At 42.9% G+C, this 22882-nt stretch overlaps 1 protein-coding gene across 1 annotated transcript in view; it reads left to right on the forward strand.

The window, feature by feature from the left end:
* The window catches only part of LOC126470719 (nose resistant to fluoxetine protein 6-like), a 185110-nt gene extending 178116 nt beyond the window's left edge, over window positions 1-6994 (forward strand). The window contains exon 15 of the mRNA XM_050098722.1: window positions 6389-6994. Coding sequence (XP_049954679.1) covers window positions 6389-6517 — 129 coding nt within the window. The 3' untranslated portion in view covers window positions 6518-6994. The remainder of the gene's footprint in view (window positions 1-6388) is intronic.
* The last annotated feature ends 15888 nt before the right edge of the window (window positions 6995-22882 follow it).

The raw sequence follows: 22882 nt of genomic DNA on the forward strand, positions 1-22882 counted from the left end.
CCGAGTAAAAGTGCTGCGACTTTCTCACGAGGGATCACAGATAGCCAGCAGTGCGACGCTTGTTTACAGCGAGGCACGGGATAGAATGCACGCGGGGAGAGTTATGTTGTCCCGGTTGCCTCTTCGTCATATCATAGAGAAGGAACAGTGTAGCTGTCGAAAGATTGCATTCATTAGATGCTCTTGGTGCCGTGAGTAAATTTGTTTGGAATGTTTATATGACCAGTACCATCCATCTAGTTGTTCGAAGAAAAGTGAGAACACGTAACAGTGACTGGAAGAGCCATTGTAAAGTGACCTGGATAACATTTTAGTTGTTTACTATCCCAAGAGGTTTGAGAAATTTATTTACCTACCTTTCCCTGTTGATTTACTTACCTTATTAAACCTCCTATCCCTATCAATTGAGATATGGAAAAATACAAACCAAAAGAATAACTTCCACTACGTTTCTTCGAGATTCGCAGCCAGTTATCTTGGCCGTTGCGCTATCGGTGCTGTCGGCGAAAAGCGTTGACCATGTGGGTACAGAAGCGACAGTTGTAAAAGTTTCTTACCTCGATTTCTTGAAAAGTATGCATTTTCGGACCCCATACCTGTTTATGAAAAATGCTCTATTTACAATTATCTATCGATCCCGCCAACTTTGGGTCGATCGCTCGTCATAACCATTAGGGGTGATTTTCTCAAAAACGCAGTGGTGTTGACCCAAAATATCTTAGATTCCTTCGTTTTGGGTTGTACACAAGCGACATGCCAAATCTGAGCCGAATCGGTTGGCCGTGTCTGAGGCCTTCCCCTTGTAAGTTCACAAGCCCATTTTATCTGACGCAAGCGACTGAAATAACTAAGTAAGTCGGCTGTAGGCGAAAACTACGTGAAATATAATTATGAAAACTAGGTGTAACAAGAGCACTATCCATGTGTGGGTGCAAAGATTTTAGAACACCGTAATTAAAGAGTCTATCGAAATTTGTATAGCAAGAGCAGCACCAAAGGTGTGGGTTCATGAAATTTAGAATATCATAATTCTGGAGTTAGATTTAAACGAGCTGCCAAGAATCACAACAGATCTCCTATCAAAACCGGTATAATTAAATAATTTTCTTTGTATTATAGGTCACTGATGATGCCTAGCATGTATAGGTGAAACATGTTTGGTACATAAATAAAACATACAGATGCCAAAGACGAAATTTTTCTTATCTCTACAGTAAAGAACAAATAATCATGGAGACTATCAAAACATGAAGTTTGAAAGTCTGAAACACAGATGGACGTTCCAATCTATAGAAAACTCACCTCGCTCTGCTCTTTCATGAGATGTCGAAGGAAGTAAACGGCACTCGTATTGATGCCGTACTCCTTGACCCCCAGAAGACATTCGATATAGTAGTGGTCTGTGCCTATTGAACGAAATACCGACTTACGTCATATAGGATGAGATACGTAATTTAATAGCAGAAAAATCTCAACACATCTTTCTTAACGCGACTAAATGATCAAATTCAAAACTAACTTCCAGTGCAGATCAAGGCAGTGACATGGTGCTGTTACTGTTGACTGTACATACTGACGGGAAAAATCGCAACACCAAAAAATAATTAACGTAGAGTAATGAAGTTTCAAGGAATACATTCGTCTACGTAACTTGTTTAAGTGGTTAACATTGCTAGCGCGAAATAAGCCACTGAAAATGTGAAATGCTGGTAATGTTGAATGCAAGCATACAAACTGCATGCATTCTGTTGTACAGGTTCGAGACGGCAGTTTATGAGATGGAGCTCCAAGCCTGTTGAACTTGGTCGGTTAATACAAGGACGGTTAATGCTGGTTGTGGATGGCGCTGGAGTTGTCATTCGACGATTTCCCATCTGTGCTCGATTAGATACAGATCTAGTGATCGAACAGGCCAAGGCAACATATCGATACTCTGTAGAGCATGTTGGGTTACAACAGCGGTATGTGGGCGAACGTTATCCTGTTGGAAAACACCCCCTGGAATGCTGTTCAGAAATGGCAGCACAACAGGTCGAACCACTAGACTGACGATCAAATTTGCAATCGGGGTGCGTGGGATAACCTTGAGAATGCTCCTCCTATCATAAGAAATTGCATCCCAGACCATAACTTCAGGTGCAGGTCCAATGTGTCAAGCGCGCAAACAGACTGGTTGGAGGACTTCAGCTGAGCTCCTAACCAACACACGGCCATCAATTGCATCAATTCAGAACCGACGTCCATCAGAAAACACAACAGACCTCCGCCTTGCCCCCCCCCCCCCCCCCAATAAGCTCTCCCCTGACACCACTAAAGTCGCAAGTGGTGGTCAGTGGGATGCGCGCTACAGGGCGTCTGGCTCGGAGCTGTCCTTCTAGTAACCGATTTGTAACAGGTCTTTGTGTCACTGTGGTGCCAATTGTTGGTCGAATTGTTGCTACAGATGCGATACGATGCTTCAGAGCCATACACCGAACACGATGATCTTGCCTCTTGATCACTATCACTATCACTTCTTTCGACCATACATTCTCGTGATCACCGCGGTCAGCAGTCGCGTAAAATGGCTACATTACGCCAAGTCTTTCTGCAGTATCGCAGAAGGAGCATCCAACTTCTCGTAGCTCTATTACAAGACCTCTTTCAAACTCAGTGGGGTGCTGATAATGGCATCTTCGTCACCTTAAAGACATTCTTGACTGAAATCAACTCACCTCGTCCAGTATCAAAGGTAACTAACGCTCACGACCGTTAAAGCGTGTATTTATATCAAACCTGATTTGCATCCTGATAGTGGCGTTACTAACATCACTCTCACAGCGAAATTTGAACAGACATCATCCTTCAGATTTATAAACACGCCTATCAACTTTCATGTACATCGCGAAACTCCTTCTTGGTGTTGCGACTTTTCTTCGTCATTGTATACAAATACTGTAGCGGATCAAGTCGCAAATTTCGTTAAGTTGTTCACGAAAGATACTGTTGTATGTAGGGAAGCTACAACGCCAGAAAATTCTAGCGAAATGCAGGAAGACCCCAAGAAGACCGACATTTGGTGATTGGACTGGCAATTGACCCCAAACATAAACAAACGTGTGTATTGCGCGTAAACAAGCAGAAAGACCCATTACTGCTCGATAACGCTATTGACGAACAGTCACTGAACAGCAACAACCGTAAAATATCTAAATATCTAGGCCGTATGCGTCTAGACGACCTGAAATAGAACTGCTATGTACGAGTTGAACTAGTTATAGAAAAATCAGATGGCAAGCAGAAATCCACTGGAATAATCCTAAGGAAATAACTTCCATCCACGAAAGAGGTAACTTACAACACACTAGTTCGAACGATTCTAGAGTATTGCACGTGAGTCTGAAGCATTAATCAGGTAGGCTTAATACAAAAGATAGAAATGATTCCAAGTAGAGCGGCGAGTTGCAGATTGTATAAGTAAATGCGAGACCGTCGTGAAGATTCAAACTTCAATGGCAGACTCCAAAAGAAATCCATTGTGAATCATGGACAGGTTTACTGTTAAAATTTTCAGAGCGTACATTCCAAAAAGGGTGAGACAAGGTATTACGTCTTCCTACAAATATCTGAGACATGACTGTGACAGGATCTGATCTGGGGACTTCCCGAGAGTCATTCCTTCCACGCATCAACCGCGAATGGAACATAAAAGGGAACAATTGTTTTGCTACCATAGTACTCTCTGGCACACACTGCAATGTATCTTGCGGAGTATACATGTAGAAGTGAAGTCCTGTGGTGCAGTCATTTATTAAGACCTCATCGGTAATCTCATCCATCAGAGCCGAAAAATAGCAAATAGATGGGTGCCTTTCATGGAGTAATAGCATGGTTTCAAGAAACGAAGTGCCCGTTAATAAGCGAACAGGGCGAACGAGTCGAACTCGGCTATAAAATGGCATGCGGAAGCAACTAAGCCTCGCGGTACTGACAGGAAACAAGGTAGCGCGCTAACATAAGACTACGCAATATATATTCAATACACTATTGATATTTCTGAATCCCTAACCGCTTCCTTTCGCCTTCAGCATGTTGAGGACACTGCCTACCTAACTACCCTTCACGCTTTTCAAGTCTCTCATGTCTCCCTCCAGTGCCAGCATGAATGTCTTCCACAAATGGTGTAACAAATGGAAACTCCAAGAAAACCCAAGCCACCATCTTCGGTCATACTACTCTATGATTTTGAAAACTGAAAACACAATTTTCGTTTTTCCAACTTCAACTAACCCTTTCATCTTATTAACAGACCGCCCCGATAGCTGAGTGGTGGTCCGCCCGGTTGGCCGTGCGGTCTAACACACGGCTTTCCGGGCGGGAAGGAGCGCCTGGTCCCCGGCACGAATCCGCCCGGCGGATTTGTGTCGAGGGTGAGTCGGCCAGTCCGTGGATGGTTTTTAGGCGGTTTTCCATCTGCCTCGGCGAATGCGGGCTGCTTCCTCCTATTCCGCCTCAGCTACACTATGTCCGCGATTGCTGCGCGAACAAGTTCTCCACGTACGCGTACACCACCATTACTCTACCACGCAAACATAGGGGTTACACTCGTGTGGTGTGAGACGTTCTCTGGGGGGTCCACCGGGGGCCGAGCCGCACAATTAGCCTGCACGGTAGCTCAGCGTGTTCGGTCAGAGGGGTAGCTGCCCTCTGTAATAAAAAAAAATAAAATAAAAAAACTGAGTTAATCGATCAACAACGAACTTAAACGGATGTCTTACGACGTCCGCCCCGAACAGATACAACGAACGAAAGCGAACAAAATGAGATTAAAAAAAAAAAAATGTGGTCAGCGTGATGGATTGCCGCCATGCGGGCCCGGCTGAGTCGAGGATTTTCTCCGCTCAGGGAATGGGTGTTGTGTTGTCCTAATTATCATCATTTCATCCCCATCCGGCGCGCAGGTCGCCCAATGTGGCGTCGACTGTAATAAGAACTGCACCAAGGCGGCCGGACCTGCCCCGTTAGGGGCCTCCCGGCCAATGACGCCAAACGCTCATTTCCATTTTCCATCTTATTAACACAACTAAATACTTATGAGAAACCTTTGATAGAAAACTGACCTGTAGTGTACATCTCCTCACCGTCAGGAAGAAAGAGCTCTGCATCCATCTATAATTATCATTAACTATAAATCCCTCATCCCTTCCATCCTCACCTGACCTATGCCAATGTTACCTGGAGTTTCACATGCACTTCCCCCTCCCCCCCCCATACACACACACTTGGGCCAAATTTTATAAATCGCTTGAAATCCCTACGATACATACACTCCGCCTCACTTTCCGCATCCGTCTATCTTCCCCATTTCGCATCTAATACCAACTTATTCATTTTCCACACCTTGTTCTCTGCCTAGAGCACCTTAGAACTCAGTGCATAACCGGAAAGCCCAATCCCTGTGCCGGCCGCGGTGGCAGAGCGGTTCTAGGTGCATCAGTCCGGAACCGCGCGACTGCTACGGTCGCAGGTTCGAATCCTGCCTCGGGCATGGATGTGTGTGATGTCCTTAGGTTAGTTAGGTTTAAGTATTTCTAAGTTCTAGGGGACTGATGATCTCCGATGTTAAATCCCATAGTATTCAGAGCCATTTGAACCATTTGAACCCAGTCCCTGTACCCTATATTCTACACAGCATCCCTAATCTACGTAGTCTGTTGCACCACTAGACCCATATCCCTCCTTTCATAACCCTCATGACTTTTACATTCACTGTCACCGATATTTCAACCAACTTCTATTTAACACCCACGAAATCTGTCCCGAGATTCCATCCATTGTCAGCAATTGCCCCTCCGAGCATTAGCTTAGGGTGTACCCGTTTCTCCTGCTAATGCCCCTCGCCTTCTCCCAGTCACCCTTAGGGTCTCGTTATAGCAATCATTCTGTTATCACAATCGTAAGCACGATCATTTTAATACTCAGTCAACACCATCATAGCAGCTCAAACATCATGATGTTTAGCTGTTACTGCTACACAAATAGCCTGCTTGTGAAGTTTTTAAAATTCCATCAAATTGTCTTACTTCAATTCATTACAAGTTCTACACGTTTTTCACGGAGTTTTTTTATGATTTACGTTTATTGTAAAAATGTAAATATTTTGGATGATGTGTGTATGTGTGTGTGTGTGTGTGTGTGTGTGTGTGTGTGTGTGAGAGAGAGAGAGAGAGAGAGAGAGAAAGTATGACACATGTGCACAAAATAGCATCGACTCCTCGCCTAAAAACCTGAAACCCACCAACCAAGCTCAGAAAGCTTTAGTAATCTTGTTGTATAGTTATTTACATACAGATACTGAACAAACGTGAATGCTGTTTTTTAATTTGAAACTGGTTTCATCTTTTTGCAGATAATGGTGATCTTCGGCTACTTTACCTGTTCCTACTTGTTGTCGTTTGTGGTGTCAATGACATTCGAAGCACCAGTGATAGCTGTGCTTAATGTAGTGCATCCGCTGAAGAAGAACATAAAAAAATGATGTTCCAGAGTCAGCAGAAAGTGGGGTTGGATGAAATCGCCTCTAAATGGTGGTGTTTACTGGTCCTGGAGCGTTGGTCTGAAACTGCCAGAGAATCAGAAACTTTACGGATGTGGTTTGAAGAAGAAGCCGCTGGACCATACCTACATAGATAGACGACTTCATTACGTTCATTCATACTTGCCATTGGAGGATTTGTTTCTCAGCGTACTTCTCAGCAGAGAATGAATATTTCACGGAATTCTTTGCTGGGGAAGGACGGCGGAAACCCAGTAGGGCTTCTACAAGTCTCTGGACGCGCACCAAAGTCCTTATCATTTAGGACTGATACCAAAATATGCTTCGTTTACAATCTGAATTCTATTTTTCAGTGAATGTGTGATGTATTGAATATGTTTAAAAATACTAAGTATTTTTACGAGTATACAATGGAACTGATATGGTTAGAAATATAAGCTGATTTCTTTGTGTTCATAATTTGTTTTTAAATAATCCTTTAACATCGTTCCTCATAAGCGACGGATACTTTATACGTAAGTGTGAGCATCAGTTGTGACCATGACAATGTTTTGATAACGTTGATGATGTTTCAAGCTGCACCTTCTCTCTGGCCAGGCACCAATGATACTAATTTCCCCCACCACGTTTACCGTAAATCAGGCGTTACGACCTCTCTATACGGAACGCGATTTAGGATAAGATGCTGAATGTATTTCCGGAAATACTAGGCATGAATCCTACTTTAACCATCATCATTGGAGGTTTCCATTAACTAATTAGGTCACTGTACATCTACATCTACATCTACATCCATACTCCGCAAGCCACCTGACGGTGTGTATCGGAGGGACTGTATATTGAGGTGTTGTCGGTCCAAAACAACCAGCTGTCGTTATCCTGTGCGCCACAAGTACTTTATTAGAGTTATCCTTGAAGATGATGAGCATTAAACTCAACTTAAAGGCAGTCCTGTGCATGTGGTGACTTGCATTAGCACATAAAGGCCATTTATATTAATGATAATATATACTGGGTTGATGACGACACCATCACTTTCACCTGGCGATATGGAACGCACACTACGTACTGTGTATTTCTGTTTGGCTGATCTTGTAAGCAATAGAATGATTGAGATTCCAAAGCAGAAAATGTTTTCTTCTGTTTAAAATTTTGGAGGAACCTGGCAGATGTTGCACGATGTGCTCTGTGTGCTAAGACATATTGCCAAGCGTAATCACGTATCACTAATAGTTCTTTTTAAACTGGGCAGCTCTCATAAAGATAAAACATCCAATCTTTACAATGCGCCTTCAACTTCATATAAACGGGGCCTACTTTCTCGATGACGGGGTTCCGTGGAATTGAAGCATATCTCCTTTGCTCACCTTGTGTAGACTAGATATCTCACCTCAAGGAACCCACCAAGGTATTATACTGCTATGGAGTACATTTAGGTAGGAAATTGGCATTCTATTGGCGCAGAAATTCTCCTAAGAACGTCTACCCTGTCTGGCGAGTTAAGCACCTTCAGCACTACGATCACTGGAGTCTACACTGTTTTGCCAACCCTCAGAGTAAGAATTGTATACTGAAGCAGCTGACTATGCTGCAAAGACTTGCTTACACACTCGAAAACAAATTCTCAAAAATCGGTTTTACTCAATGGATATGCTGTTCCATATTCAACCCGATTTTATCTCACAAGTAACACGAGAGCTATTTGGAAAGTAAGGACCGATCGATCACTGAATGGAAACCACAGTGAAAATCCGATGAAGCTTTTCGTAGATGTGTTGAACAGTGTCTCTAGGATGCCCATCGGTCGCGTCGCGTCGCTCTTTTCAGTTCTGAGTGCACAGTGAGCACGTAAAGGTACCTCGAAAGTAGGCCTACTGTCTCCTGCCAAGTATGAGCGCCTGTGACAGACTTCGCCTGATTTTATGCAGCCTACACAACGCAACTGTCATGCGTTTCCTTCTTCATGACAATTCTCGAACGCACACTGCAGGGGCAATAGCGGCGCTCCTGCAGCGTTTTCGATGGGCAGCATTTGATCGACCACCATACAGCCCGGACTTGGCTCCTTTTGATTTTCATCTCTGCTCACATGAAGCGCTGTCTATGAGGACAACATTTTGTCACTGCCAACAATCTGCAGATCAGTATAGAGAATTGGCAGAAAATACAGGTGGCTGCCTTGTATGGCGCGGGTATTAGAAAGTTGGTACAATGCTACGACAAATGTCTCAGTCGGAGGGGCGACTATGCAGAGAAGTATCTGGAAGGTGTAGGTAACTGTTGCAAACAAAAAATTTTTGATTTTCACTGCGATTTCCATTTCGCTACCGATCGGACCCTATATTCCGAATAGCCCTGGCAGAAACTAATTTTTTTTTCGTCGTCGTACCGAAGGACAATAGATGACAAGTTGCAATGTTTCTTTTAAAAAAAAAATTTCAAGTGTTTGCTGTGTGAGTTACATTCTCCAGCTCCGAGGAGGTTGAGTTGTAAATGTATCAAGCAACCTGAATGTGGTTTTCAGAAAGACATTTGTTTTCACTTGTGGAATGAAACCACTGTCGTGTTGCAGAAAACGTCTTCTTTGCTTTTTTAAGATCCACGCAGTATTTCCCACGCTTACACACAGTTTACGAGATCCTTAAACGATGGTGTAGTTGTATACTCTAATATTCAAAAATACAATGGCGAGATTTTGAAGAACTATGAATGCTACTTCTTCAACTTTCATTTGAAGTGTTTGTCAACAGATGGGCTCTTGTCCATAAGTGGGCGCCGTATTGGACCACCGTGAGGAAACCCTGTGTTCGACCACCGATACTGGAATAATTTTTTCCTTCAAGGAGCGACTGGAAGGGTTACGTACTTGAAGAAGAAGACGTGGATACAATTTTGAAATTCTACATCAGTGGTTGTAAATATAGTGGTAACGGTCGTATCTACCGCCACATATTGTAAGGTGGCCTTAGGGTATAGGTGTAGATGAAACAATGATGTGCTGACCTTTAGTTGTCCTCATTCTGCTGTCCAAAGATACATTAGACGAGGATGAAGCGCAGCTCACCTGGCTACATCATAGAGTCAGTTTTTAGGTTTAGTTATTGGTTTACATGAAGAGCGACTTCTTACCCCGAGTTTCTACGTTTCTTGGTATTCATTTATGAAGGCAGTTCCTGCGGTTTGCTTTCTTGTGACAGAATTTGTCTCACAAAGAACCTTCCTTTTCTGGTTACAGTTTAATGCAGTAGTCGTCAAACTTTTTTGCTCAAAAGCCAATACTGTCATTACAGGGCACCACCTCGGGACGCATATGTATCGATCTTATTATTAACTGGCAACCTACGCAAATCAGTATGTTATGATCCTTCAATAGACTAAAAAACTAAACTCCGCACGAAAAGGTACCGACCGGCCGCCGTGCCATCCTCACACCACAGGCGTCACTGGATACGGATATGGAAGGGCATGTGGTCAGCACACCGCTCTCCCAGCCGTATGTCAGTTTACGAGAGCGGAGCCGCTGCTTCTCAATCAACTAGCTCCTCAGTTTGCCTCACAAGGGCTGAGTGCACCCCACTTGCCAGCAGCGCTCGGCGGACCGGACGGTCGCCCATCCAAGTTTTAGCCCAGCCCAACAGCGCTTAACTTTGATGATCTTACGGGAACCGGCGTGAGCACTGCGGCAAGGCCGTTCTTCAACAGACTGGCTGTAGCAAAAGCTCTATATAAGCAGGGCGCTGGCACCCAACTTCAGTTAAAAGTCGCCATCATTGGGAACACCCCGTGTCGACTGTGCTCTGTTTCAAGTTGCTCCCACACCCAGCGACCCCAAAGTTGTGACAATGTAATCGCTTGACGAAGTATTGCTGTGTCGTCAGTGTGAACGGATTATCAACAAATTAATAACAGCAATTGTACTGATATCCAAACGCGTTATGAAATACGAAACATGATTGCAAATGTTTACTAAAGATTTTGATTGTCCTTTATCTTCTACTCATTGTGCTGTATTACAACAGTCTTAATATAATATCACATTAATTGCTACAAGTAAGTATCACGTTTGAAGATGACCTCCTCTGTAATATGCATTCAAGAATCCATGTTACCTCCGTGCAAAAATTTACACTATAACAGCTAATGGCTACGAGTCGCGCATGTGCGTGAGTTCTCTATACTGGAAGACAAACAGTAAAACATTCTTCCCTTTAACATCCACTAACCCCGCAGTGGAAGCGCTACTTATCACACCATACCTGGAGTAAGCGATCAACTTTACTTAGTTCACCGCCGAATTCAACAACGTCAGTTAAATTAAGTACATCTTAATATATTACTGTCTCTGTAGGTACTTTTGTTTGTCGCTGAGCGGGAGAACTACTCTATACAGAACCTCCTAACGTTAGTTCACGTTTTTGGAATGAGCTGTTAGTTGCCACCCTCTGCATGTTGTTGTTGTTGTTGTTGTGGTCTTCAGTCCTGAGACTGGTTTGATGCAGCTCTCCATGCTACTCTATCCTGTGCAAGCTTCTTCATCTCCCAGTACCTACTGCAATCTACATTCTTCTGAATCTGCTTATTGTATTCATCTCTTGGTCTCCCTCTACGATTTTTACCCTCCACGCTGCCCTCCAATGCTAAATTTGTGATCCCTTGATGCCTCAAAACATGTCCTACCAACCGATCCCTTCTTCTAGTCAAGTTGTGCCACAAACTTCTCTTCTCCCCAATCCTATTCAATACCTCCTCATTAGTTACGTGATCTACCCACCTTATCTTCAGCATTCTTCTGTAGCACCACATTTCGAAAGCTTCTATTCACTTCTTGTCCAAACTAGATATCGTCCATGTTTCACTTCCATACAAATACTTTCAGAAACGACTTCCTGACACTTAAATCTATACTCGATGTTAACAAATTTCTCTTCTTGAGAAACGCTTTCCTTGCCATTGCCAGTCTACATTTTATATCCTCTCTACTTCGACCATCATCGGTTATTTTACTCCCTAAATAGCAAAACTCCTTTACTACTTTAAGTGTCTCATTTCCTAATCTAATTCCCTCAGCATCACCCGACTTAATTTGACTACATTCCATTATCCTCGTTTTGCTTTTGTTGATGTTCATCTTATATCCTCCTTTCAAGACACTGTCCATTCCGTTCAACTGCTCTTCCAGGTCCTTTGCTGTCTCTGACAGAATTACAATGTCATCGGCGAACCTCAAAGTTTTTACTTCTTCTCTATGAATTTTAATACCTACTCCCTCTGCATATTATTGTAAAATACGGCTAAGAATGGCGGGCCGCACGAATACTTGATTCGGGGTGCATGCGGTCCGCGGGCCACAGTTTGACGAGTATTATTTTAAAGTAATGAAACCGTTAACACCAGAGATGAAGCACTGTTTAGAGAAATGAAAGGTTGAGGGAGCAATCGCTAATCATTATTCTTTTTAGAAACCATCTAGCAAGTCCTCTAGGATTTATGAGGGCAGTGCATCCAGGGATCGATGACGATGTTATCTGTTGGGTTATCATTTCCTCAAGTGGATTGAGTCTGTGTATGTCCAGTCTTCTGATTGGAGGTTGAGGGACTTCGGCCGTTCACTTATGTAACAAAATGGAACACCTACAGCCATCTTTACGATATTATTTATTGCATGGCTACCAGTTTCGGTACATGAGTACGCCATCTTGAGGCCTTAACTCCAATCGTACACGTGATTACATCAGTGGCCAACATCTATGAACTGCTTTTCGCAAACTACCTGTAACAACGATGTTGTGTCTCTAACCATCAATTACCAACTCAAGTAGTAGTTGCTGGTAGTTGATGGTTGGAGACACAGCATCGTTGTTACATATAGTCTGCGAAAACCAGCTCATATATGTTGGGCACTGATGGAATCGTGTAAACGATTGGAGTTATCCCCCTCAGCGTCAAAAAAATGGTTCAAATGGCTCTGAGCACTACGGGACTTAACATCTATGGTCACCAGTCCCCCTAGAATTTAGAACTACTTAAACCTAACTAACCTAAGGACATCACGCAACACCCAGTCATCACGAGGCAGAGAAAATCCCTGACCCCGCCGGGAATCGAACCCAGGAACCCGGGCGCGGGAAGCGAGAACGCTACCGCACGACCACGAGCTGCGGACTCTCAGCGTCAATTAAGGCCCGAAGATGCTATACTCAAGCACCGAAACTGGTAGCCATATAATAAATAACATCGCAAAGACTGCTGTAACTGTTCCATCTTATTACAAAAATGCACTGATGTCAGTCGCTTTTTTTTTTATTTGTTCACGAATTTGCAGTTACATTCTCGATGTCGCTTAAGACAACAGTTTTTTACGTTTGTCCCTCTGTGAATTACATGTTTCATTACCATCCTGAATTTGTGTTTTATTTCTTCGATATTTTCAGTTAAGTTTTTTTTTTCTACCAGTTCAATGTTCGTCGAACAGACTACACACACTAACAAAGTTCAACTACTACAAACTAGTGAAATAATTTTTAAATAAGGGAACTGTAAAAACAAATGTGGAATAAAAAGTAGAAAATTTGTTTTTGAAGATTCAAACAAGCGATTTTCACCTTTTGGTGTGTGAAATCAGATAAGGTCAGGTTTTTGGTACACTGAAAAATTAATGACGGATGAAAGAATCATTTCAAATCAGTTTGCGCAAACTAGGTATGAACGTCGACCTCGGGCTGATGAAGATGAAGTTTTGTCTCGAAGAAAGAGGAGGGTGAGTAAGTGGTCACGATCTGTTTTCAGGAACCATTCCAGCATTCGACTGCAGCCATTAGGAAAATATGACACCTCTTTCACTGAGAAGTATAGCATTTGTACAATTCATTTGTAATAGTCAGCTTTATTTCTTTAGTTATATACGAATTTGGAGAAATGGTAAGGACAGGTTTTGTAAATGTCTCCTTCAAAGTACGCATGTCTCGTTGTTATTGCACACGAAGCATCAATAATTCACATGAACTGGAAGATAAGGGTATCATTATTAATATGTTCCCTACTGTGCTCTTGCGTACACACAACGCTGTTTTTTGTATACTTACCCATAGTGTGGCATCATCAGATGGATTTGGGAATTAAGATGAAAATATTCAAAAAATATAATTATTAATTCGATTTTTTCGTGCCCCAAACTTTTTCAGTTTTTACAGTTAAACTGTTACAGCTGCAGTACACAATCTACAAAATGCATGTATTGCTGTGAGATGTGCTTAAACCGTTACCACAGCACTGCGAAACATCGCAATTACTATTGTGCTCTAGCCGTTCCGTAAGAGTGATTCTTCTCTTGTGAATGTGTATGTGTGTGTGTGTGTGTGTGTGTGTGTGTGTGTGTGTGTGTGTGTGCGTGCGTGTGAGAGAGGAGGAGGAGGAGGAGGAGTAGGAGGAGAGAGAGAGAGAGAGAGAGAGAGAGAGAGAGAGAGTACTAGTTATGCAACTATCAGCAAGGAAACAAATATACGAGGGTTGGAATTTTAATATTGGCAACTATTTATTTACAGCTCGTACAAAACAGATACGTGTTCCAAAGTTTTACTGACCTTCAAACTAGACACAAGCTTTGTGTATAACCCGTTGTCAGCGATGTGAAAGTCGTAGGATACTCTTAGCAGTGCCAGTTGTGTTGACAGTTCGAGCGGCGTGGTCTATTGCCCGACTAATTTGTAGCAGTTCTGTAGCGAATGCCGTGAAGTGTTTCCTTCAGTTTAGAAATCGAGTTGAACTCAACGAGGACTTAAGTCAGGGGAGTAGGGGAGTGCAGTAGGTGGTATAGCATCTAACAGCCCCATCAGTCAAACAAATCAGTAACAGCTTGCACTGTACATGCTTGAGCATTGTCCTGCAAAATGATGGTCAGGTCCTGCACTAAATGTCATCACTTCTGTCTCTATGCTGTTCATTTTTGGAACACAACCTACGACCAGCTTGACTGATGGGGTTGCTAAGTGCTATGCCACCTACTGCACTCCCCTGAATTAAGCCCTCGTGAGTTGCCGGCCGGGGTGGTCGAGAGGTTCTAGGCGCTTCAGTCTGGAACCGTGCGACCGCTACGGTCGCAGGTTCGAATCCTGCCTCGGGCATTGATGTGTGTGATGTCCTTAGGCTAGTTAGGCTTAACTAGTTCTAAGTTCTAGGGGACCGATGACCTCAGATGTTAAGTCCCATAGTGCTCAGAGCCATTTGAACCATTTCAACCCTCGTGAGTTCAACTCGATATCTAAACTAAAGGAAACACTTCACGGCATTCGCTTCAGAACTGCTACAAATTCGTCGGGCAATAGACCGCGCCGCTCGAACTGTCAACACAACTAACACTGCTAAGAGTATCCTACGACTTCCACAACGCTTATACACAAAGCTTGTGACTACTTTGAAGGTCAGTAAAACTTTGGAACACGTATCTATTTTGCAAGAGCTGTAAATAAATAGTTGCCACTATTAAAGTTCCAACCATCGTCATTTAACCACAGCCAGACAGCAGTTCTCTCCCTCTCTCTCTCTCTCTCTCTCTCTCTCTCTCTCTCTCTCTCTTTCTCTCTCCCTCTCTTACTTGTAGCAGTTCTTACTAACAACAATCACTGATTTAACTTAGAGATGAGCGCATCTGCAGAAGAAAGTTGTGAATATGGATGGGGAAGTGTGCCGCCAGCGCGATTGCACCTTCCTTAAATAATGAGCAGTCTTTGAGAGCATATAGCGACTATTCGCTGAGACGTAATTCTAGAACACACAGTATTTCACCGAAGACACATTGTAATATGATGTATAAACTTAATATTGTACTGAAGTGGCTGTACTCCCAACATTCATCTTTCATTGTTCGAAGAAGGTTAATGATTAAGACTACGGGTTGACTTTCGCGAAAAGTGGCATTCAAATCGTCCTCCTTCCATGCAGATGTAAGTTTTTATTGGTTTCCCTGAATCGTTGTCAATTAACTGCCAACACGATTGCTCTGAAAAGGACATGGCTAATTTGCTTCCAAATCTTTGTCCTATCTGAGGTTGTGCTATATCTACACTATTGGCCATTAAAATTGCTACACCACGAAGATGACGTGCTACAGACGCGAAATTTAACCGACAGGAAGAACATGCTGTAATATGCAAATGATTAGCTTCTCAGAGAATTCACAAAAGGTTGGCGCCGGTGGCGACACCTACAACGTGCTGACATGAGGAAAGTTTCCAACCGATTTCCCATACACAAACACCAGTTGACCGCCGTTGCTTGGTGAAACGTTGTTGTGATGCCTCTTGTAAGGAGGAGAAATGCGTAACATCACGATTCCGACTTTGATAAAGGTCGGATTGTAGCCTATCGCGATTGCGGTTTATCGTATCGCGACATTGCTGCCCGCGTTGGTCGAGATCCAATGACTGTTAGCAGAATATAGAATCGGTGGGTTCAGGAGGGTAATATGGAACGCCGTGCTGGATCCCAACGGCCTCGTATCACTAGCAGACGAGATGACAGGCATCGTATCCGCATGGCTGTAACGGATCGCGCAGCCACGTCTCGATCCCTGAGTCAACAGACGATTGCAAGACAACAGCATCTGCACGAACGGTTCGACGACGTTTGCAGCAACATAAACTACCAGCTCGGAGACCATGGCTGCGCTTGCCCTTGACGCTGCATCACAGACAGGAGCGCCTGCGATGGTGTACTCAACGACTAAGCTGGGTGCACGAATGGCAAAACGTCATTTTTTCGGATGAATCCAGGTTCTGTTTACAGCATCATGATGGTCGCATCCGTGTTTGGCGACATCGCGGAGAACGCACATTGGAAGCGTGTATTCGTCATCGCCATACTGGCGTATCACCCGGCGCGATGGTATGGGGTACCATTAGCTACACGTCTCGGTTACCTCTTGCTCGCATTGACGGCACTTCGAACAGATGTGTTACGACCCGTGGCTCTACCCTTCATTCGATCCCTATGAAATCCCACACTTCAGCAGGATATGCACGACCGCATGTTGCAGGTCCTGTACGGGCCTTTCTGGATACAGAAAATGTACGACTGCTGCCCTGGCCAGCACATTCTCCAGATCTCTGACCAACTGAAAACGTCTGGTCAATGGTGGCCGAGCAACTGGCTCGTCACAATACGCTAGTCACTACTCTTGATGAACTGTGATATCGTGTTGAAGCTGCATGGGCAGCTGTACCTGTACACGCCATCCAAGCTCTGTTTGACTCAATGCCCAGGCGTATCAAGGCCGTTACTACTTGGTACTGATTTTTCAGGATCTATGCATCCAAATTGTGTGAAAATATAATCACATGTTAGTCCTAGTATAATATATTTGTCCAATGAATACCCGTTTATCATCCGCATTTCTTCTTGGTGTAGCAATTTTAATGGCCAGTAGTGTATAATTACTTCCTCGTCTACTGTGCATTACATCTTTATCTTGGTTCCTTCCTACTGTAGATATTTTGAAGCATGCAGTGACAAAAGCAGAAACAGCAGTTTCCACGAAAACAAAAGCAAATTACTCTCAAAATGACGGCGTATAAACCGAGATAGCGGTATGGGAAACAGGCACCTGACTGTGTCCACGGGGAACTGTACCTGTTGGCGGAATTACAATGGCTGAGCACGCCTGACAGTGCAGTACAATTGCTCACAGCGGGTTGCCGCTAGTAAGGATGTTCCACTAACCGCGGAAGCTTTTCAGCTCACTACTGCTTCCAACAGATCAATCTTCCCATTCTTATAGCACGAAAACCCAACGACTTGGCGCAATAGTCAACGTACTGGACTCGTCTTGGCGATGATCAGGGCTCGGATACCCTTACCTCCGCCTTGACTAAGCTTTTCGCTACCTAATGATATGAACGTAGACGGAAAGTCGAATCACAGCCTTCCTCCCGTCTCTCATTTTTTTGAACAGTATCATGGTACGATATTTTATGTTATAAAACATTATTAAATAGGAGATATGTGCAATAATTCTTGTAATTGTCGAGAGAAAGGTAAATTACTTATTCATTCCCTCTACACGTAAGCTATATATAAACCAAAAATAACACTATTTAACACATTAAAGGAACTTTACAGAAAAGACAACACAAACTGGTAAAAAGTATACACGCGTACAAACAAACAAACACACACGCACACACACACACACACATATATATATATATATATATATATATATATATATATATATATATATATATATATCTGCAACAATGCCATCTTCGCCAGATGTTCTATTATTTTTTAAGTTTTTAATGTGACATTTGATTTCTTCCTGTGTTGGTGGTAATGAATCCGGTTGAGCGTTGGCACAGATTACTTTAAGGTTTCCCAAAGAAATCTGTGCCAACGCTCAACCGGATTCATTACCACCAACACAGGAAGAAATCAAATGTCACATTAAAAACTTAAAAAATAATAGAACATCTGGCGAAGATGGCATTGTTGCAGAGCTATTAAAAAACCTAGGACCAAAGACGTTGCAAGAGCTCACAAAAATAATAACAAAAATATGGGAAACAGAAAAATTACCAGAGGATTGGTAATGTGCCCTTATTCACCCGTTACATAAAAAAGGAGACAGAAAAAATGTCAATAACTACAGGGGAATCTCACTTTTACAAGTCACCTACAAAATTCTCTCAACATGCCTGCTGAAAAGAACACAAGAGCAGCTGGAACGCCAAATTGGTGATTATCAAGCAGGCTTCCGCCCCGGTCGCTCATGCATAGAACAAATATTTAATTTAAAGACAATAGTAAAACACAAAGCAATTAGAAATGCCCCCATAATTTGTACATTTGTAGATTTTAAGAAAGCCTATGACTCAATTGACCGGCAATCTTTGTTTAACATTTTAGAGGAACTTGGACTTGACTCCAAAACACTAAGGCTTATCAAAGAATCACTGACAGACACTGTATCTAAAGTTAAATTCAGGGGAGAAATCTCTGAACCTTTTCTCATAAAAACTGGAGTACGTCAAGGTGACGGGCTATCTCCACTTTTGTTTAATATAGTCCTGGATAAAGTCATTAAGGAATGGGAAAAAGAATTAAAAAATCAATCCTACTGGAAACCAATCCATCTTGGTAGAACCAAAGACAACGTGGAGATATCTTGTTTAGCATTCGCGGACGACTTGGCCATACTTGCAGATGATGAAGAAATCGCCACCAAACAAATAGAGATCCTTAAGGAATGCGCGGATAAAGTAGGTTTACAAATTTCGTTTCAAAAGACAGAATTTTTCTGTACGAAATTCCATATACACAGTTTGAAAACAAAATATGGAAAACTAAATAGAGTAAAACATTTTAAATACCTAGGTGAAATTTTGGAGCCAACCGGAGGAGAGAAAGTTGCACAGAAGATCAGACAACAGAAAATGAAGAGAGCATATGGTATGACACATGAAATATGCAATAAAAAATGCATCTCCTCGAACACAAAAATCAGACACTACTGCGCAGTAATTAAGCCAGCAGCACTATATGCTAGTGAAACGCTCACACTCCACACAAAATGTGATTTAGAAAAAATACTAAAAGAAGAACGCAAAATTATGAGAAAGATTTTAGGTCCAAAATTAACAGAAGAAGGATACCGGATACAATCAAGAAGAAACACAGAAACTATATCAAACCTGGCAGCAGACATAAGAAGGCGAAGATTAAAATTTTATGGACACGTCACTAGACTTCCCCCCTCACGACTCACCAACAGAATTCTCACTTACATAGAAAAAGTCAAATCAACAACACCATGGATTAGCCAAGTAAAATTAGATTTACAAAAAGCAAATATTGAACTTAAAGATGTCAAAGATAGAAAAACTTTTAGAAATAAGGTGGAAAAGTGGATTGTATTGTCGGAGAAGGAAGCACTAAAGAGACCAGGAACAAAATGGACAGAAGAAAGAAAAAGAAAACATGGAGAACGAATGAAAGAAGTATGGAAGAAACGACGTCAGAAAGCTTTGCGTGATCCTTCTGGGTCCATTCGCGATAAGTAAGTAAGTAAGTATATATATATATATGATCAAAAGTATCCGGACACCCCCAAAACATACGTTTTTCATATTGTGTGAAATGTGCTGCCACATACTGCCAAGTACTCCATATCAGCGACCTCAGTAGTCATTAGACATCGTGAGAGAGAGCAGGATGGGGCGCTCCGCAGACCTCACTGACTTCGAACGTAATCAGGTGATTGGGTGTCACTTGTGTGATACGTCTGTACGCGAGATTTACACACTCCTAAACATCCTAGGTCCACGGTTTCCCATGTGATAGTAAAGTGGAAACGTGAAGGGACACGGACAGCACTAGGGCGTACAGGCCGACCTCGTCTGTTGACTGACACAGACCGCCAACAGTTAAAGAGGGTAGTGATGTGTAATAGGCAGACATCTATCCAGACCATCACAGAGGAATTCCAGATTGCATCAGGATCCAGTGCAAGTATTATGACACGTAGGCGGGAGTTGAGAAAACTTAGACTTCATGGTCGAGCGGCTGCTCGTAAGCTACGCATCACGCCTCGCTTGGTGTAAGAAGCGTAAACATTGAACGATTGAAAAGTGGAAAAACGTTCTGTGGAGTGAACAATCACGATACACAATGTGGCGATGCGATGGCAGGGGTGTGGGTATGGCGAATGTCCGGTGAGCGTCATCTGCCAGCGTTGTGTAGCGCCAACAGTAAGATTCGGAGACGGTGGTCCTATGATGTGGTCGTGTTTTTCATGGAGGGGGCTTGCATCTCTTGTTATTTTGCGTAGCACTATCACAGCACAGGCCTACATTGATGTCTTAAGCACCCTCTTGCTTCCCACTGTTGAAGAGCAATTCGGGGATGGCGATTGCATCTTTCAACACGATCGAGCACCTGTTCATAATGCACGGCCTGTGGCGGAGTGGTTACACGACAATAACATCCCTGAAATGGATCGGCCTGCACAGAGTCCTGACATGAATCCTACAGAACACCTTTGGGATATTTTGGAAAGCCAGTTTCGTGCTAGGCCTCACCGAAGACATCGATACCTCTCCTCAGTGCAGCACTTCGTGAAGAATGGGCTGCCATTCCCCAAGAAATCTTCCAGCACCTGACTGAACGTATGCCAGCGAGAGTGGAAGCTGTCGTCATGGCTATAGGTGGGCCGACAACATACTGAATTCTAGCATTACCGATGGAGAGCGCCACGAACTTGTAAGTCATTTTCAGGCAGGTGTTGGATACTTTTGATCACATAGTGTATCTTCGTTTCAGTTGTAGCGTTTGCGTAAACATACCTGTATATTTCGACTTTACTTCATTTGTAATGGACTGGCCTGCACAGAGTCCTGACTTAAATCATATAGAACATGTTTGGGATGTTTTGGAACGCCGACTTCGTGGCAGCCTCACCGACCGACATCGATACCTCTCCTCAGTACAGCACTCCGTGAAGAAAGGGCTGCAATTCCCCAAGAAATCTTCCAGGACCTGATTGAACGTATGCCTGCGAGAGTGGAAGCTGTCGTCAAGGCTACGGGTGGGCAAACACCATACCGAATTCCAGAATTGCATATAATATATGGTGTTACAAAAAGGTGCGGCCAAACTTTCAGGAAACATTCCTCACACACAAAGAAAGAAAAGATGTTATGTGGACATGTGTCCGGAAACGCTTAATTTCCATGTTAGAGCTCATTTTAGTTTCGTCAGTATGTTCTTCCACCTATGCTCAATGGAGCACGTTATCATGATTTCTTACGGGATACTCTACCTGTGCTGCTAGAACATGTGCCTTTACAAGTACGACACAACATGTGGTTCATGCACGATGGAGCTCCTGCACATTTCAGCCGAAGTGTTCGTACGCTTCTCAACAACAGATTCGGTGACCGATGGATTGGTAGAGGCGGACCAATTCCATGGCCTCCACGCTCTCCTGACCTCAACCCTCTTGACTTTCATTTATGGGGGCATTTGAAAGCTCTTGTCTACGCAACCCCGGTACCAAATGTAGAGACTCTTCGTGCTCGTATTGTGGACGGCTGTGATACAATACTCCATTCTCCAGGGCTGCATCAGCGCATCAGGGATTCCATGCGACGAAGGGTGGATGCATGTATCCTTGCTAACGGAGGACATTTTGAACATTTCCTGTAACAAAGTGTTTGAAGTCACGCTGGTACGTTCTGTTGCTGTGTGTTTCCATTCCATGATTAATGTGATTTGAAGAGAAGTAATAAAATGAGCTCTAACATGGAAAGTAAGCGTTTCCGGACACATGTCCACGTAAAATATTTTCTTTCTTTGTGTGTGAGGAATGTTTCCTGAAAATTTGGCCGTACCTTTTTGTAACACCCTATATGATGAATGAATACAGTACACTCTGCAAAAGCTCACCATTTTACACACTAAAGGTACACCATGTGAAAGACAACACAAACAGCTATGACGCGTACGGACCACAGACACACACACACACACACACACACACACACACACACACACACACACACACACACACACACACACAAAGATAAAACGTAAACAAAATTCAAATTTGGCGCCAAACTCACTGTTGAACAAATGAACACTGGCCGGGCCAGGACACACAACAACCACGATTACAGTGTGTTTTGGTGATGTATAAAGTGCTATTTACGACCTAATTTCTGAAAATATGTGTTATATTTACATGTGCTCACCACACAAAAACGTAAGTAAAAACGTAGATATGCGCGAAATATCGCGACAAAGTAAACTATGTTTAAAACATAAAAAGGTAGGCTAACTGCCAACAAAATTCTTATCAATCTCGTTTGCTTGCAGATGACATGCTACCAGTACGAAATAATGCGCAAGTGGTCCTGCAAAATCATGCAAACCAGTTGTAAAGGTATTAACTAACAGAAAGAAATAGTTGATTGAACTAAATATTTCCGTAATTTGGTAATAATTTGGAAAAATATATTCACATTACGGATTAAATAAAATACAAACACACCTAATGATGGCACAGAAGTGCTGAAACATGGTTGGGAACTTTGAAAAATCGAAGTTTTGCATAACTGACAGATATTACATCCAACAATTATAAAGAAGTTGGATCATTGTTGCCGTGAGTTAATTCCGTTGTATATTGTTATCTTGTGATGTTCTGAGTCTCATTTTTAACGACGAAAGCCGATGTTAAGCAGAAAAACAAGGTCAGAATCCATCTAGAGAGGTGTAAGGAATTTACCATAAGATATACGTCGTCCGGCCCTCAGATCTGTACTGGTCAAATACGTTGACAACAAATATCAGAAAGTT

This window comes from Schistocerca serialis, chromosome 3 (genome assembly GCF_023864345.2).
Source record: "Schistocerca serialis cubense isolate TAMUIC-IGC-003099 chromosome 3, iqSchSeri2.2, whole genome shotgun sequence".
Lineage (NCBI taxonomy): Eukaryota > Metazoa > Arthropoda > Insecta > Orthoptera > Acrididae > Schistocerca > Schistocerca serialis.